The sequence below is a fragment of the Botrytis cinerea genome, chromosome 16 (genome assembly GCF_000143535.2).
Source record: "Botrytis cinerea B05.10 chromosome 16, complete sequence".
Taxonomy (NCBI): domain Eukaryota; kingdom Fungi; phylum Ascomycota; class Leotiomycetes; order Helotiales; family Sclerotiniaceae; genus Botrytis; species Botrytis cinerea.
Window position 1 is genome coordinate 1,107,001 of NC_037325.1, and position 18,437 is coordinate 1,125,437.

Below are 18,437 nucleotides of genomic sequence, written 5' to 3' on the forward strand. Positions count from 1 at the left end.
AAGAGGAAACTAATGTATTGTTATATCAATAGTCAGCTGTTCTTGGTGAATCTTCGATTGGAGTCATCGAACATGCCATTTGTTTTGCCCACATCAAGGTATGGAACCTGCAAATCGTACGACAAAGCTATTAGGGCCCTCAGGAAAAACCCATACATACCCCATCAAGCTTAATCAGCGGCTCCCAGCGATCTCAGGACGGCATACTGTGGATTGAAAAGCATGGGTGACATGGGAGTTCTGCAGGTCCAAACGATGAATAAAGGCAAAATTTCGGAGGACTCGGAACCGAAATCATATCCTGGCAGTTGGGGAATTGTATGTCCACACATAATCAGTACCGTTAAGCGAACAAAGAGTTACAAGGATACGGACTCGTGGCTTAAACAAAGGTGGAAATCATAGAAAGCCTTTCGCAGGCTGTAGATGTAACCATGAAAACTTTTGTTATGCTTCAATATTATCTTGGAAGTGATACTATTGACAGCACATTATCAGCTTTCCAAAAGTTATTGGATTTTTTGCTATTACACATTCCGATGTACTGCTCCGAAGCACGGGGAAGATTGAGAGATAACACCATGCGTGTCAATACTGGATCCTCCGTAATGGGTTCGACCCACTGTAGGACGTCTTGCCAAACCCGGCATAAAATTATAGCAATATGGAATTATCCGATAAATTGGCATGGTAGCCAAGTGGCAATCAGACGCAACGAAACAAGTCGAACTTTTCGGGGTAGAAGGGCGTCAGGGCTCACTTCATATAAAAAGTCCCCCCTTAGTGGTTTCTCGATTTCGATAGCCCCTTTGATTCTTGAAACGACCATTTTCTGAAGACGATCCCACGTCGCAATAAAGGGCGTTGAAACTCAATTTCTTCACCACGCCAGTGATTAGCCACCTAAGTAGTTAAAGTTTGTTCATTTGATGATATGGCTGTTTCATCGGTCGCAAGATGGGCCTTGGCTTCTCTCCTCACTGTTCCGCTTGTACAGGGTTTATCAACTGAAATCGTCGTCAATGGAACTTACTACTGTAAGTAGACTAACATAATTAGAATGAAGCTATAGTTCAAGATAACTCACTAACTTTGCGTCAGCTATCAACTCTTCCACATTAGCTCCAGCCGGTGCAGTGATCGATGGAAAAGTTCACCTCACGGATGCGATCGTCACAAATCTGACACAAATTGGACTGACGGATGCTCAACTTTTTGCGTTCGATACCAGCAGCGGTGACCTCAGCAAAAGAACCAGATCTTGCAAAGTCTATCCCGGTGATGCAGCATGGCCAGCGAGCTTTGTATGGGATATCTTTGATATACTCACCGGGGGAGCTTTAATCTCAACAGTGCCTCTTGCAGCGCCATGTTATACAAACTGGCCCCATTACCAAAACGCTGCAGAGTGTCTGTATATTACGAATGATTGGACAAACAGTACTATACAGTATGTAGGGTAGCATCGTCGCAAACACATATGCTGACAATAAATAGTGCATCGGATCCTACCTCGATCATGTGGCCCCTTTATCAGGGTCGAACTTGCATGCCTACCAATGATACTAGCGCGAACTGTACTTTAGGAGCCTATCCCGTGTATGCGCTTAACGTCTCCCATGTTTTCCAGATCCAACTAGCAGTCAATTTTGCTCGCAATGCGAACTTACGTCTTGTTGTCAAAAACACCGGTCATGACTTCAACGGAAAGTCAAGTGGCGCTGGCGCGCTTTCCATCTGGACTCATAACTTGAAAGATCTCGAGTACATTCCTAATTATTCAACCAGTTATTATACTGGAAAAGCTGTGAAAATGGGAGCAGGTATTCAAGCATTCGAGATATATGAATTTGCGCGAGCGAATGGTGTTACAGCTGTCGGAGGTGAAGGTCGAACAGTAGGTGTTGCTGGTGGTTATGTTGCAGGAGGCGGACATTCGCCTTTGTCCTCCATCTATGGTATGGCAGCAGATCAAGTTCTCGAGATGGAAGTTGTTACTCCAGATGGGCGATTTGTTACCGCCTCGGCTACAAAGAATAGCGATCTTTACTGGGCTCTCCGAGGAGGGGGTGGTTCGACTTTTGGCGTCGTAACATCCGTCACCAGTAAAGTTTACCCAGTTATTTCCTCAACTGTCATGAAATTCAGTTTTGAAGTTGGTGGCAATATCACTGCTGATATGTTCTGGGCTGGCGTACGCACCTATTTCGATCACTTAGTCGAGCACGCCGAAAAGGGAATTTATGCGTATTTCGCCATCCTCGCCACAGGTACTAATGCCTGGTCGTTCGGCATGCAACCTTTGTTTGCGCCAAATTATACTGCAGCTGAACTTGAAACTTTGGTTGCTCCATGGTTTGCTGAGCTTAGTGAAATTGGTATCAGCTTTACGCCTTCCGTTACAGAATACACTGAGTTCTATGACGCATGGTGGGACAATTTCCCTCTCGAGTCCGTTGGTACTACCAACATCAAGACCGCTTCCCGTCTCTTCCCAAAAACTAATTTCCAGAACGAGATTATTACCGACGCCACCTTCTACGCTATTAAAGAAAGTATTCTGGCTGGAGGTTCATTTTTAGCTTTCAACATCCAAGCAGCAGATAATGCAGGAAATGATAACTCAGTAAACCCAGCTTGGAGAGAGACTTGCTTGCACGCCATTATGGCAAACTTCTGGGCTGCAGATGCGGATGTATCAGCCATCGCAGAGGCATCTGAAGTACTTACTTACAACTGGATCCAACTATGGAGAAATGTTTCTCCTGATGGCGGCGCCTATATGTCCGAGGCAGATATCATGGAGCCAAACTTTCAGCAAGCTTTCTATGGTTCCAATTATGGCCGTCTGTACAGCTTGAAACAGAAGTATGATCCAAAAGGATTATTCTACGCGCCGACTGCAGTAGGAAGCGAGGACTGGTATATTACCGATCAATTGACTGGTTTGCCTACCCAGAATGGGAGATTATGCCCAGCGACATGGTGATGAAGATGATCCATGGAGAGAAGTGGTTTGATTCTTCAATGTTGAGGCTGGAACAGAAATAGTTGATAATGGCAATCAAATCCACAAGACTAGCTTATTTGCTACATGTATAATGTTTAAAGAATATAAATAACTAAATTTTCGAAAGAAGCATATGCATCCTCCAAGGATCTTCAAGTTGGCAGAGTTCGAGGCGGGTAAATACTTCGAAATGGCACAGGAAAGTGAACGTATGAACGCGGAAAGAAGTTGACGTAGAATCCTTTCTTAGACCCCGGAGGATTTCATCTCAAGTTATTTCGGTCAGAACAAGAAACGGTGTTGACCATGGCATGAGTTGATGTTCCTGTGTGGTGTTGTGTGTTGATAATTAGTTAGATGCTAGCTAGCACATAGCGAGGTAAGCGTATGGTCCAAGCTCAGGAGTTGCCTCGGCATTCCCCGCAACGAAGTAACGAAGTAACGAAGCAACGAAGCAACGAAGCAACGAAGCAACTTCAAAACCCTCACGTCAACTCCTTCCTTTTTCAAACTTCAAACTTCAACCATAGCACCCAACATAATCCAGCAACATGCTACTAATTGGTCTCACCGGCTCTATCGCGACCGGTAAATCTACGGTCTCATCAATCCTTTCTCAAGCTCCATACTCTCTTCCCATTATCGATGCCGATTTACTTGCGCGCAAAGTTGTAGAACCCGGAACTCCAGGTTACAACAAGATTGTCGCACATTTCTCACCAACTACTCCCGATCTACTTCTTCCTCCTTCTCCCGATCATGATAATACAAAAGGCGCACCGTTAAATAGGCCTGCACTAGGTAGAAGAGTGTTCGGGGATAGTGAGGAGAGAAAAAGAGACAGGGCCGTGTTGAATGGAATTGTGCATCCCGCAGTCAGAAAAGAGATGTATAAACAATTGCTCGGGTGCTATCTAAAGGGTTGTTGGGCCGTAGTTCTTGATGTGCCTTTATTGTTTGAGAGCGGAATCGATGCGATATGTGGTACTGTCCTTGTCGTGGCCGTACGGGATCCAAAGATACAAATGCAAAGATTAAGGGACAGAGACTCGCATCTGACGGAAGAAGATGCTGAGAACAGGGTTAAGAGCCAAGGGGACGTGAGGGAAAAGGCAAAGAGATGTCAAGCCAGAGGGGAAGGACATGGGTTGGTAGTTTGGAACGATGAAGGAAAAGATGAATTGAAGATAGAGCTGCAAAAGGTTATGGAAAGTATACAAGGCAAGAGTCCTAGATGGTGGGCCTGGCTATTACTTTTATGCCCGCCACTAGCTGGTCTTGCTGGAATTTGGAACTATTGGAGAAATCTTACGATCAACAAAGAGTGGAAAAGAGGAGAGCTTCAAGCTAAGGCTAAGTTGTGATATCGCCAGCTACATTATTGCATGGATATAATTTTATCAACTAAGTGAATGACAAAGTCTCACAGGGAGGATGGTTTGAAACAAGCCTGCACGGCTCAACATATAGGGTAGCATTGCAGGATGCCATATCTCATATCTAGCACTGGAAGATCTTGACGACACGTAGCGAGGCCAAGAATAGTAGGCAAGGCTCCATTCTTTCTTATAACAGCTCTCAAGATATGATATTCAGGTTGGGTAGCCTCACCTCATCGATCGATGGCTCCTATTCCTGTTCCTCCGAATGTAGTAGCTCATAGAGAGGGCAATCGTCTATTCTTTCCGCCATATTCAAAGAACTGGTCTCGATGTCCGTTACAATTCAAATCCACTCTCTTTCGTTGATGGCGCATTTCTTGGCTAGGATTTGGATCAAATCGACTTCACTTGGGCACTAGATGAGGGTGAACAAACACTTGACAAGCGCAGACGAGTTGATAGGTTACAAGATCTTCATGATTGAAGTTTTGGTTGTATTTTATATTCCCAGCAAACCTTTTCAGAGAGCAGAAACTCGAATTGTTCGTCAATCGAAATCCACCTTAAACCCAACCTTCTGTGTCTCTTTCAGTGCAAGAAAGTCAGCCATCGAACTTCACATGTCACATGAATGATTCCAAATGTTTATTCGTTTTTTTTTTTTTTTTTTTTTTTTTTTTTGCTTTTTGAATCAGCAATCACGCTGGTGGGTGATTTTTGGGGGGGACGATGAGTGATGGGTTCATAAGTTGTGGGTGTAACCTTGCAAGTCATTGGTTGTAAGTAATGATTTCTGAGGGAATGCTAGCCAACTCGGATGGGAAGGTACGCTCAGGAGCTAAGGAACCTCAATGCGGAAAAGAAACCAAGATCTTGAACAAGCATCTTAAGTAATTCCGCTCCCCTCCCTTCCTTCAGTATTGTACACGCAAAGGAAATCTCTCTCTCTATCTCTCTCTTCTTATCAAGTCAACATTGGAACTCTCTTTAATTCTCCTTAATGCCATCTTTATGCATCTTATATGCCTTGTGGTCTCTATCTTTACTGCCAGGTGTTAACGAATATCAACATCACGATCGAGAAAGCTCCACCTTCGAGCTTCAAGTACTAAACTATCTTGCTTCGAAGCCAGCTTCTGATGGCAGACATATAGGATGATTAGACACCCAAAGTTCGATTCCGTGTTGTTGAGAGTCTTCCCATAATGCCGCAACGCCCGGCAAGTGTATTTGAGTGGATCGCTGGTCCTGCTCCAACCAAGGCTGCATACAGATCCGTTGACATGGCCAATTCCAAGTTTGCCATAGCAAGTCCACCCCGTATTCGTCGCCGTGTTCAAATCGAAGTCGAGGTTTCTGATTTTGGTGCCTCTTCCGCCAGCTCTTCTGAAGAAGAACCTCCTCCGAAGCCAGCAGCCAAGAAAGCCGAAAAGCCCAAAGTCAAAGTCAAAGAATCGGAATCAAAGAAACCTCAAGCGACCAAGGAAGTTGACAAGAAAGTCAAATTTCAAGAGCCAACTCCCCAAGATCCAACTCCCAAACTTAAGTCTGCATTGAAGAAGAATACCTCGGAAATCTCAACAAAGCCTCGCCCATGCGAATGCTTAGAATGTAAAGCTCGGCAGAAACTGAAGAATAAAAGCAGCATGGAAGATTCCAGCGATTCCAGCGAGGACAGTGAATATGAAGTTGCACTGACCAATAAACCATTCAAGCCGTTGAAGAAAAAGCAACAACCGAGCAACAACAACCAAATCCCACAACCACGAATTTTGAAGCTCAAGCAAAATCCAAATTTTCAAACGAACCAACGTCAACGGTATTTTAGTGCGAAAGAACGTGTCAATCATCAGCAGCCCAGAATCAATAATCGCCAATACAATCAAGAGAGTTCAGACGATTCCGACCAATCTGAGATCGAAGTTGTTCAACAAAATCAAAGACCACCGAGCTTTCTCAATCATATGATGGAGAGACGGATCCTTCAAGAAATGAGAGCTGAAGTTATACTTCGCGAAGATGTGATTGAAACCCCGTCTGATCCTCGTCCAAACGCATTTCTTGACACTAAAAGTGGTGTTCTTCGAGTTTACCATGGTCGGGTGTATGGTAATCCTTTTGCGACACTTCTCACGCCAGCTCAAGTGCCAATTGGTACCTTTGCTCCAAACTCAGCGCATTTTGGTGGTTTACCTCCAATGTGTAATATGTCTGGGGGCAACGGGCCCGCACCTTTCGATCAAGACCAATTTCCAACAGAATTTCCCCGCAATTTTTCGAACAATACTGTCAAACACACCCCCAATCAGAACTCTCACCGCAATTTTTCTAATAAACATTCTAACCGGGCTTCATCCAACAATCAGCGCCAGCAGCAGGGTAGCAGCGGCAATAATAACAACCAGCATGTGCCTGGTGGTTGGGTCGATGATACAAACAATAATTCGGGCTCTGGTTGGAATAATAATGAAGACCAGACAAATAATAACCAGGAATTAGGTGATTGGGGCAATAACGGTTCAAGCAACAATCAAGGCCCAGGTGGCTCTGGGAATAATGATCAGAATCGCAGCCAACGAGCCGCTTCTGTTAGCAGTCACAGAACTCAGGCCTCCAACAAGCAAAACAACAACAAGAAGGGCGAAAAGGGTCAAGCGAATCAGAGTAATCAGTCTAACAACAATAACAACTCCGGCAATGGATGGGGCGTAGACAATAATGATCAGACTGGTAACCCAGACAGCTGGGGTGTTAACAATGATACAGGCGGGAATTCTGGTTGGGGAAATGATGTCAAGCAAGATGCGGACGCCACAGCGAACAATGGTACATGGGGAAATGATAACAGCAACTCGAATGACAATTCCAATAATCAGAACTCTGGCTGGGGAGGAAATAATCAGGAGTCGAACAATCAAAACTCGGGTTGGGGTAATGATAACAACCAGGAGTCAAATGACAACTCGAACAATCAAGACTCCACCTGGGACAATGATAATAACCAGAACTCGAATGAGAATTCCAATAATCAGGGCTCGGGCTGGGGCAATGACAATAACCAAGAGTCGAATAACGACTCCAACAATCAAAATTCTGGTTGGGGAGCAGATAACCAGGATTCCAACTCAAATAACCAATCTTCGGGTTGGGGTAACAATGACAGTAACGGCCAGCAAAACTCCAAAGACCAGGCAAACAATGACAATTCCGGTGGTTGGGGAGGAAACTCAGGCGATCAAAACAATAATACATCTGGAGGCTGGGGAGTTTCGAATGAGAAACAGGGCAATGCTACTTCCGGAGGATGGGGAAATCCTAATAACAAACAAAACAACGGCAAGTCCGGCTCTGGTACAACTTCTCAAAATAACACCAGATCGAACAACAACAACTCAAAAAAGCCACAAAACAACAAGTCAAGAAACAATCAAAAGTCCAAAAGCTATGATGATCCTGAGTGGACCGCCCACAACGACAATCAAGAGGAAGATCAAAACCAGCAAGATAATAGTAATGATTGGGGGAAAACCAATACAAGCTATAATGTTGTACAAAGCGCCAAAGGTAAAGGCTGGAACAATAAGAAAACTCAAAATCAAAACAATAGTGGCAAAAAAGGAAGTTCTAACAAAGGAAGCCAATGGGGAGGCGATGGTCATAACTCTGGCGAGGGGGGAGACCATGATGAGGACGTAGAAGAAGGAAACCCGCAGTTTAGGGATCACACACCTACTAGCAGTGAGATATTGAGGAATTGGGATATATCAAATCAGGGTGGTTATGCGGGATTTGGAAATGTGAACATTGGGAAGTATGATGGTGGAGGGAAGAAAAATAATCATGCTAGAACACCTACTGCCTTGAGTCTAGCAGGAAGTTGGGCGTCATCGGAACCTAGCGATAATGAATACACTGGTAGAGGTCGCAAAGGTGGTAAGGGGGGTAAGGGTGGGAAGAGCAAGGCGAGTAAGTCGGTCAATACGGGGTATGATAAAAATGCAAGTGGCAGTAGTGAATGGAATGTTACTGGCACCGGTGGTGGTTGGTAAAGAGCTCACAGTTTTGATTTATTTGATGTATCTATGAATGGGTGGACCTTATGTCATGTTGTGCGATTACGTGGAGAAGGGGAGAAAAGGGGGGTGTAGTGTGGATGAATGAAGGAGGAAGAGAGATTTCTGTTCTGGCATCTTACAAAATTGGCCATCGTGCAGGCTATTTGAACTGCTCAAGTCTCTATATCAGCGCGGAGCACTTGTACGTTAGCAAGTTTGCAGAAATTCCTTATGTGAGCTTCACGAATGGCATTGATGGGGTGAGGAGATATGTTCGCTTGGAGTTGCGAGGATTAATAGATGATGATGATGATAGCACGGTACAATAGTAGCAGCAGAATTTCAATGGCTTCATGAAATGACGTTGGAACTGTATAAGTTTCTGTGAGATTGCCTCTTAAAATGATATACGAGAATTTGAAATTTGGCGCAGTCGTTAAGCTCCCGGGGACCTTGAATTCCCGGTGAGCTTCAGTTTTGGGATTGGAGCTTGGGCCACTTACGTAGGCATTTTCAAATGTCAAAGCTCTTAATTACAGCAAGACTGACATCTCCCCCTCACTAACTAAACTTTCCCACTCCCCATCATCTCATTACATCAAAAAAAGCCCAATCAAATTCAAATACAAATACACCTCAACGACCAAAAAAATCCCCCCAATTCTACAACTTCCACCTCCAGCTCCTATCCACGCCCACCATGACCGCACTCAGCACGACCCCAAACCGCCCCCTCATTTCCGAAATCCTACCGTCCCCCTTCCCCGCGCGTTCCAAAACCGCTTCGGCGAATGTGAACGGCATGCTTACTCATGTTACCTGCATGTATTTCGCGGATAAAATTCTGATTACTATTAGTCAAGGAGGGAGATTGGGACAATGGGTTTGTTTTTTCTTTTTTCTTTCCTGTTGTTTTTGTTGTGTTGTTTCACGGTGTTGATTTGTGTTGTGTGTTGTAGGTTCAGATCCCGCTTACTTCTGCTTCTCCTACGTCGTACGATACCGCGATACCGGCGTTGAATGAAAATGGATATGCGGATGCGGATGGGGATGGAAATGGATATGGATATGGAAATATGATACTCCCGCTAGAACATCTCACGCCGAGAACATTGCTAGGGGCGGGTGGAGAGAAGAGAGAGAGAATTGCACATTTGTATGCGAGTCAGATTGGGTCGATGGTTTTGAAACGGGATCCCGAGGAGAGGAGGTCGGTGTTGCTGGGGTTGGGGTTGGAGATGGAGAAGGACAAGGACAATGACAAGGACACGGGGGGTGAGGGGGAGAGAGCGGGGTATTTTGATTTGTTGGAGTTGGTTTTGGAGGTTTTGTGAGAGGGGGAGAATGGGATCTCAATAAAGCTGCGGTGCGGGGGCGAGGTATGAAGTGGTATTGTTGTATGCGGTGGAGGGTGTATGGAATCCATACATACATACATACATACATACACATCACACAGCATAGAAACGCGATGGCAAAGAAGAGCCAAAGATCGACCATACGCCCTTGGATGACTTAAAGCAAGTCGACAACCGCATGAATACACTTCTCGATAGGATCTGTCTGGACAACAAGTCATGTTTTGCTTTGATACGAATATTCGATTCTTCGACTGCCAGTTCCATCTCTCGACTGTTAGCACCAAAAAATAACTCTACTTTCAGTGGAGGATATGTTTCGAAACTCTGGTGTATATCTAAACTTCGTGGATTATTGATCTGTGAAGTTCTATATAGGAATTTGGTATTATGGGTACCTCCTACCTCCTACCTCAAACGGAAGCACGAAAATGCGTCGATGGCAAACACCACGTTTTTTGACGAGTATTGTTTACGACTGGATGATACTCGTGACTTTTTAGAAAAATATCTAGCAGAGCACATTTACTTCAACTCGCCCTAACAAATGGGATAAAAAAAATTATTCAATGAGCTAAATACAGTTCTTGACTATTGTGAAGATATAATGGGTATACTATTTCCGACGTGATAAATGATCCTCCTGGGTAAATATCCAAACGCATTTCCAATGGTGGTGGAATTAACCACAGATTACTTCTCAATTCCGAAGCTCAACATAAAGTAGTTTCTCACACAACCTCAAGCCTTGACGATAACGGCGCTGGGTGCTTTTTCCAGTGCAGCCTTCTCTTTAAACTCATCATTCTCCAATTTGAACCTAAGTTGACACCCTGATTTGTTAGCTATGAGGTTGTGAGAAAGATTGGAATGATATGGATCGGATACTTACAATCACCACAAGATATCGGTTCATATTTCGGTGGATTGTTCTCATCAGTACAAGTAGAAATCACACCTTCTACACAATTGAAATTAAGTCCTATGAACGTATTAGCACACCCCTCCACAAATCTTGACGAGAAGAAAAAAGAATCTTACCAAAGAAAAATGGCATGGAAATCCTCTCCACGGTTGCTCGGTTGTAAACTCGATGCACAGTACTCTTGTACATATCATTACAAAGTCTCATCATAAAATCGCCAATATTAACAACTATCGTTCCTTCCACTGGAACCGCCATAATCCATTGCCCTTCTTTGTTTAGTACTTGGAGACCACCTATCATATCTTGCCAGAGGAGAGTAAAGAGTTGGAGATCGGTATGCGAACCGAGTCCTACACTGTTGTTTGCTTTTTCGGCTTCGGTACTGGGCGGGTAGTAATTGTAAAGGCCATCGGCTCCGGGGTAGGTGACGCGAGAATCGAAATAGTCTTCTGGGAGAGAGAGACTGAGAGCGAAGACTCGGACTAGTTTGCGCGCGAGTGAGAGACAGGATTTCCAATAGGCGAGAGTGTCGGTTTTGAAATCCGGGAGATGCGAGGTTCCTTCCCAGACGAAGGATTCGCCTCGGATCCAGGGTTTTACCTCTGGAGGGATGGAAGAAAGGGGTTGGGGGTGATCTGGATCATTTTCGGGCTCATAGCGCCAGGCAATCTGGGGATGTTAGTTTGGCGGAGATGAAAAAGGGGGGTATGGGGATCTTGGCTAGAGAGACGAACGGATTCTTTGACATCTACACTTTCTCCGGGGCTTATGTTTGAACTTTTTAATCCCATGTAGCCGTTGAAATAACGGGAATGACTTTTGTCTATCTTTGCTTTTTCTTCGTATGGTTGTCTGAAGAAACTATTCTCCGTGATTTTATATTAGCTTCAGTCCATCTATTCCCTAGTTCTACGGCTTGTCTCTCATGCTCAGAAGAAAAGCGTCTCACATTGAGATAACTATTCTCAACGTCATAACCTCTCTCCGTTTCCTCTTCCTCCTTCCTCCTTCCCCATGCACTCCCTTCTGCTCAGAGACTCACCTCAAAGCCTGCTCTTTTGCCTTCTTAATAACTATCTCTTCAATGCCATGATTCTTCACATAAAAGAACCCTGTCCCCACCGCCGCAGCACGTATCTCTGCAGCCAACGCTTGTCGGTCGCTCAAATTAGGAGAACTGATATTCGAAAGATCGATGATAGGAATCTCTGTATCTGTGCAAGGACGAGGAGGTGTATTGAGTACGTCGCGATAGACAGGGCCATAGGCTGTGCGGAGCTCCAGTTTTGTTGTTGTGGGGGGCGTGGGGGAAGACATGGCAAGATGGTGCTTTTGGTAAGTGATCGGTTGGACAGACTGTAGGAAGAAGAAATAGGAGAGGCGATTAAAAGCTTGGTTTTGGGTGCAGAGAGATGGGCAAGGGGATAAATGATAAAGTGTCTGGGGGAATGTGGCTGGATGTACCCCGCCAAACGGTCATATGCGATAGTGAATTCGGTGAGTTCCGAGAGCTGCAGTCAATTGATGTATTGGATGGTTGTTGTCCTCGTATATTGCATGGATACCCGAATGTAGATTAACATGAGGAAGAGATTCAAGCATTCCAAGACTTTGATGTATATCTTCACAGTTTAACCCTTTGGCCAGTCGATAGGAGAGATGTTGATAACAGTCTTGGACAAGATAAAAAAACGCTTGGGTATCCCATTATCGTTTGATCCTTATCGCTGTCTCTTCTCTTTTCTGCTTAATAAGCTTCTTGTAATTCTCCACCCTTCACTCTCCAATCTCCACTCTCCACTTATCAGTCTTCACTCTTCATGGATATACAGACTTCAGACGATCTTAACCCTTGCATCGATCAGAAGTCACAAAAGTCACGGCTTTTACGCAGTGCTTCGTAATGTAATATAATCTCATCACGTGTAGGATCATAAATATAAACACAACTTCCACTTCCACTTCAACATCTACATCTACATCCACATATCAACGTTTCGTCTGTCACTATCCGTTTGTATCACAACATCCCTTCATTTAAACCCCTCGGCTGCTCACATCAATTTCGATCTCACATCGTACCAAGATGTCAAACCCTCGTTTTCTCGTGCATATTTCCTGGCGGACAAGGTCTGGATGAGTCTGATGACAAGTTTGACATTGGCGTACATTGGCACACAAGCGTGTGTGATTTTGCATTGCCGAAATCCTCAATTGGAGTCTTGGGGTGCAGCAGGGTTGGAGAGATAGGATGCTTGGTTGGTTACATCTAATCTCAGAGCGGGGAACGACACCGTTCTATGCCATGCATGACTGCGACGAACTGCCTTGAGTGGGAAAATTATGTTACATTGCAGATTTATATATCTTTTTCCCTGATGATTTTCTGCAGGTACTTTTCTTTGGGAAGGAGAGTGGGTATGTACCGGTGGTGTTGTGAATTGAACATTGGACTGATGTATTATCCATACCCGTCTTGATACTTATCTGGTGGGGGATTGGATGGGTAGTACACCCTTTTGCCTACTAGGAGGTGGGTTTAGAGAAATGTATAAATTGACCTCATAGATGACATATTGATATCGTTAGTACCAGATAGTGTCTTTTCTTCTTACCTTCTACTTCATTCTTCATTAAAGACAATACCAATATCAATACCACCATCAACACTTGTATCGATATCTTTATTGTGCGGATTGATTGCATCCATTGCGCATTTGTTTTCAACATGGCTTCTAACCTCCTCGGCGTCCTACGTCGAAAACTGCGAAATCCCCATTTCGAAGCAAAAGGGACTGCGGATGTTCATGGAAAGGACAATTGGTTGGATAATGATGATATTCGACCTCTAAAGTTAGCCGATCGTACTTGGAATGTTTGGACCTATCTTACCTTTTGGTTTTCTGCGAGTATGTCTACGGTACTATCTCCAAGTTTATACGTGGGGTTGAGTTTGATGCTGATATGTACTGTGATAGCTTCGACGGTTTCAACATGGTATGCAGCTTCGAGTGCCCAAGCCTTGGGTTTGAGTATGTGGGAATCGGTTCTGTGTGCTTTTGGTGGCCAATGTTTGATTGCGATTGTGATCGTATTCAATGGAAGATCGGGAGCGGTATATCATATGTGAGTCTCTTGTTCCTATCCTCTTTTGATTGGACGGCCCTTCCAATTGTCGGGTTTTGGTATCCAACATATCCTATCTCCATATCTTGATATTGGATGAATCTCCGCGATTCTCTCGGGTATCCTCAACATCCCACTGGTTTCCACAGTTTCCATTCGCTGACAATGCTTTCATTATTTAGTGGTTACCCAATATTAAACAGAGCGGCATTCGGTGTCTTCGGTGCATGGTGGCCTACTTTCAATCGTGCTGTAATGGCCATTGTTTGGAATGGTGTTAATGCGGTCCAAGGTGGTGAATGCATTTATGTTATGCTTCATACCCTTAGTCCACGTGTTGCAAACTTCAAAAATGTGATGGGAGAAGGATCTGCTCTTGATTCGGGCGGTATGCTTGGACTTGGAATTTTCTGGATTCTTACATGCTGCTTCCTTATTATTCCTGTCCCAAAGGTTGGTCCCACTCAAGTACCAATCGAGATTGTCAATACTAATGCGATAACAGATGAAAGGTCTTGTATACGCCAAACTTATCGTCTTTATCATTTCTGCCATTGCTATGTGTGCATGGACTTTGACCATGGCAGGTGGCATTGGACCTGTCGCTCGTCAACCAGGTACTGTTAAGGGCTCAGAACGATCATGGCTTCTCGTACGATTCATACTTCTTGGAGCTGCGAATTGTGCCACATTTGCTTCCAATGCAGCGGATTTCCAACGTTATGCTCGCAAACCAAACGATGTTATTTGGGGAAATTTGGTTGGATTTCCTATCTCTAATGTTCGTATTGTTGCTCTGCTTCGCCGATGTAAATCTCTCATTCGAAGTTCTTCTACTAACACGTGCAATAGTTAATCGTATCTATCATCGGCAATCTGGTAAGCTCGTCAAGCCAAGTACTCTTCGGCGAAATTATTTGGTCTCCCCTTACATACCTCGACCTAATTCTTGAACGAACATATGATGGTCCAACTCGAGCTGGATGTTTCTTCATTGCGGCTTGCTTCGCTTATTCCGCAATCTTCTCTTCGATCTTCGAAAATTCGATTCCAGCTGGAAATGATATCGCTGCTCTTTGTAAGTCAACAACTTTCTCTCTGCTTGATCCCAAATCTGCCATATACAATATTCAGCTTTTTTCTAACAATTATCTTCCTAGTCCCAAAATACATATCCATCCGTACCGGTTTCTTCATCTGTGCCGTCATCTCCATAGTGATTCAACCCTGGTACCTCCTCAAATCGGCCGTGATATTCATCTCCTTCCTTGCCTCATACCAAATTTTCCTCTCAGCCATCACCGGCGTTCTTCTTTGCCACTACTTCGTCATCGCTCGCGGTTTCCTCAAAATCCCAGATCTATACACCTCGGATAAAAAAGCCGCATATTATTACCAAGGCGGCTGGAATTGGCGCGCGTACGCAGCATATGTCATTGGTATTATACCTAACTTCTACGGCTTTCTGAACAATATGGGAGTTGAAGCTCCATTGGGTGTTACAAGAGCATACTATTTCGCGTATCCGATTGGACTTTTTGTGAGTTTTATGGTCTATTGGGGACTTTGCTGGTATTGGCCGGTGGAGATACAATATGCGCTTGCGGAGTGGAAGGAGGTCAAGGATTATGTGAGAGAGGAAGAAAGAATGGACGGAGTGGCGAGTGGATGGGGAAGTATGGTTAGTGGAGAGGAAGCGGGAGAGGGAGTTGTAGGGACGAGGGAAAAGGAAAATTCGGAGGTGAGAGAGGAGAAAAATTGATTGGGTGTAAGAGGAAAGAGAGGATCGTATAGATGATTATGACTTGAGGAGGTTGGTGATGGAGAATAGGGGGATTACTATGTACGTATTTGTATGTATGTATAATGCTTATAATTCTAGACGCTGTATACATTACACTATATTACCAATACTAGTATTTAAGCTTCAACAAATTGATTTCCTGAGCGTAATATATTCTCTATCGATTATAAATAGAATATAAAACACACCCGCTACTAGACATCGCTCCCCCGAAATTTACCCGCAATTACGAACTCGACACTGTCAATTTGTTGATTTTTGGTAGGTAATGAATATACAGTTATTGACTGTGTGTGTATTTGAAGCTTGCTTTTTTTCTTTTGCGTACTGTGGATTGTGGATTCGGGGATGAGGATGCGGATGCGGATGTAGAGTTTGGATGGCGTGGGAACGAAAAATTAGTCGTGGATATAATTATATACGCTGCAAGAATTCCCGCGCCGCGGAAGGATACCGGAGATGCGAGATCTTACATACCGTGGTAAGATTGTGATGCGGAGAGAAATGAGGTGGTGGATAGATAAATGGATAGATAGATGGATGGATGGATGGATGGATGGATGGGAGATGTATAACTATCTATACATTCTATATTCTATATTCTTAGCAAAACCTCTCTATAAGGATATCGGTTTTTGTAGTCCTTTTTTTAAGAGGATGTATAGAGGGATTCTTGTATAGAGGTTTTGCTTAATTTCGATATAATAGTAATTTCTTTTTGATTAACTTAAGTTTCGATCGGGTTATCTCTGTGATATTTTTGGGGGGAGGGGGGGTTTAATTAATAAGTCTCTTTAAAATCTAGATAACTATATTTATTATGTGGTAATTAATTTTGATGATTTTATAGGTTAAACTATTAAGGATATAACCATGTGATCTTGGGACCTCAATATATAAGGATATCCTTATAAAGAGGGTTTAAGGATATAGATCATTTTTAAACCTAAATTTTTTTAGGACACAAAAATATGTCCTTATAGAGAGGTTATTCTTATGTAGTGTAGGGGATCCTCATGGAGAGGTTTTGCTGGAGTTATTTATTTAGAGGTATTGCTTTGCTTACTCGATGGGGCTGGTGTTTGTTGATGGCTTAAAGGTGAGTTAGTACTAGTTAGTATGTTGTGGGTGCGTCTGTGAAGGGGAATGCGAGATAGATTAAGGGGTGGTTTTTGGGTTGCTTTTAGTATGGCTAGCTTAACCTGAGAGACGAAGTTGGGAATTGAGAAGGAGAGGGGATGACACTAAAGGAACAGATGTGCAACAATGTGAAGGAGATGAATGTATGTGGTTGAGCTGGATGATTAGTGGTAGGTGTGGGTTTCTGGGTTAGTGTGGGAGTTTGGTTGGGGATGGAATGGTGTGTTGGTCTGTTTGGACTCTCTTTGTTGGGTCTAGAATTCATAGGGAGGAAGGGGGGAAGGGAGAGGAGAAAAGCTTGAGGTTGTAGATGATTTGTGGAGTTGTGACGCCACTAGAGATGTAGATGTGCAAAAAATGTGTTTAGTTACCTGGTATTTATTACAGATTTGGTGTGAAGATGGTAAGGGGTTGGATGTTGATGGGGGTTTTTTTTAGAGTTGGGATGGATGAGGCTTGATGTGGATGTGTGTGGATGGTGTAGCACGGATTCAGCGGATGCGGATGCGAGACGCCGGACTGGACTGGGGGTTTGAGGGACGCACTTGGGATACGAAGAGACGCCCGCCAGCCACTAGAGAGGTAGATGTGCAACTTTAGATTTTCGTGTGTAGAACCCTTTGATTTGGTGGTTTGCACGGGGAGTGCGGTATCGAGGAGGCTGGGGTACCGGTATTGCGAGTGGGCGGTTGTGGATGCGGGAGTGGGTGCGGGTGCGGGTGCGGATATTCGTTAGATCAAGTACAAAACCTATTTAGATTGAATGGGTGAATGAAGCAAAAGGGGTATTGAAATTGGGAGATTGAAATAGGAATAGAACGCCACTAGAAAACAAGACGTGCAACAAAACCGAACAAAATCCAATTTAAAATCGAAATGCTCTCTTGGAGTATTTTCTCCCTGCGCGCTGTGAGCATTGCGGTTAGATCGTACGTACGGTAGACTATGGTCGTGGTGTGGTGGCCAATATGCATGTGAAACGCCCGACGACTCGCTAGTTCAACAGGAGCGTTTAGTATTTAAGATTTGGCATAAAACGAAGCGGATTCATGACGCCACTAGAGGTGTAGATGTGCAACAAACAAAGGGACGTTGTATGTGGGATGTGAGTATCCTATTCTATTTCTTGCAGTTGTGATCGGTTCGGTAGATGGAGAACTAGGTAAGGTGGTCGAGTGTAGGGTTGGACAGAGGTGGCACAGTCTAATGCGGGTTGTTGGTGTTGGGTGGCTGATGCGAGACGCCGACCTCGTGTGCGATACGTGCGATTGTGTGTGCAAAGAAAGCGCTCAGCTGCGGATTTCTCAAGATCAAGACGCCACTAAAAAACGAGACATGCAACAAAAGTATCTTTCTCTACTCATCCTAAATCAAAGTAGTTAGCTAGTCTTCCATCCAACTCCTTTTACTAAAAGAGTGGATCCAGCATCCGGTGCCGCAGAAATTGGTGGTGGCGGCGACGATGCAAAATCCCGGCCGTCGTGAGATTTTACAAGGGATTTGGGGGAACTAACATGAACTATCTGGAAATTGTTTGCAAACCCTGAACGCCACTAAAAATGCAGATGTGCAACAAATGCTTCAAGTGGATGTTGAGAGTGAATCTAGTGTGTTTTCTTCCTTGCAGTACAAAT

The 18,437-nt window shown here is 44.1% G+C and overlaps 6 protein-coding genes across 7 annotated transcripts; 5 read left to right on the forward strand and 1 right to left on the reverse strand.

Annotated features, from left to right (window-relative positions):
• Positions 1–708: 708 nt before the first annotated feature.
• Positions 709–3,268, forward strand: BCIN_16g02850 (hypothetical protein). The gene is made up of 3 exons (XM_024698026.1): positions 709–1,037; positions 1,102–1,450; positions 1,498–3,268. The coding sequence occupies exons 1-3, from the start codon at positions 935–937 to the stop codon at positions 2,987–2,989; spliced, it is 1,944 nt and encodes a 647-aa protein (XP_024553843.1). The 5' UTR covers positions 709–934; the 3' UTR covers positions 2,990–3,268.
• A 201-nt stretch (positions 3,269–3,469) lies between these two features.
• On the forward strand, positions 3,470–4,964 carry Bccab5. Its single transcript, XM_001551806.2, has one exon. The coding sequence runs from the start codon at positions 3,562–3,564 to the stop codon at positions 4,372–4,374; it is 813 nt and encodes a 270-aa protein (XP_001551856.1). The 5' UTR covers positions 3,470–3,561; the 3' UTR covers positions 4,375–4,964.
• A 140-nt stretch (positions 4,965–5,104) lies between these two features.
• Positions 5,105–8,862, forward strand: BCIN_16g02870 (hypothetical protein). The gene has a single exon (XM_024698027.1). It carries the CDS (start codon positions 5,598–5,600, stop codon positions 8,439–8,441), a length of 2,844 nt encoding a protein of 947 aa, XP_024553844.1. The 5' UTR covers positions 5,105–5,597; the 3' UTR covers positions 8,442–8,862.
• Positions 8,863–8,989: 127 nt separating this feature from the next.
• On the forward strand, positions 8,990–10,110 carry BCIN_16g02880 (hypothetical protein). Its single transcript, XM_001551808.2, has 2 exons — positions 8,990–9,330; positions 9,407–10,110. The coding sequence occupies exons 1-2, from the start codon at positions 9,148–9,150 to the stop codon at positions 9,779–9,781; spliced, it is 558 nt and encodes a 185-aa protein (XP_001551858.1). The 5' UTR covers positions 8,990–9,147; the 3' UTR covers positions 9,782–10,110.
• A 226-nt stretch (positions 10,111–10,336) lies between these two features.
• On the reverse strand, positions 10,337–12,550 carry BCIN_16g02890 (hypothetical protein). Its single transcript, XM_001551809.2, has 5 exons — positions 11,776–12,550; positions 11,468–11,594; positions 10,847–11,402; positions 10,698–10,787; positions 10,337–10,638 (listed from the first exon to the last, which is right to left on the reverse strand). The coding sequence occupies exons 1-5, from the start codon at positions 12,048–12,050 to the stop codon at positions 10,547–10,549; spliced, it is 1,140 nt and encodes a 379-aa protein (XP_001551859.1). The 5' UTR covers positions 12,051–12,550; the 3' UTR covers positions 10,337–10,546.
• A 112-nt stretch (positions 12,551–12,662) lies between these two features.
• Positions 12,663–15,848, forward strand: BCIN_16g02900 (hypothetical protein). Of its 2 annotated transcripts, XM_024698028.1 has the most exons (7): positions 12,663–13,266; positions 13,329–13,642; positions 13,712–13,859; positions 14,042–14,312; positions 14,365–14,640; positions 14,712–14,937; positions 15,020–15,848. In XM_024698028.1, the coding sequence occupies exons 2-7, from the start codon at positions 13,462–13,464 to the stop codon at positions 15,619–15,621; spliced, it is 1,704 nt and encodes a 567-aa protein (XP_024553845.1). In that variant the 5' UTR covers positions 12,663–13,266; positions 13,329–13,461; the 3' UTR covers positions 15,622–15,848. The 2 variants fall into 2 exon arrangements, with proteins under 2 accessions (XP_024553845.1, XP_001551860.1); XM_001551810.2 differs by having other exon boundaries at positions 12,663–13,642.
• Positions 15,849–18,437: the final 2,589 nt, after the last annotated feature.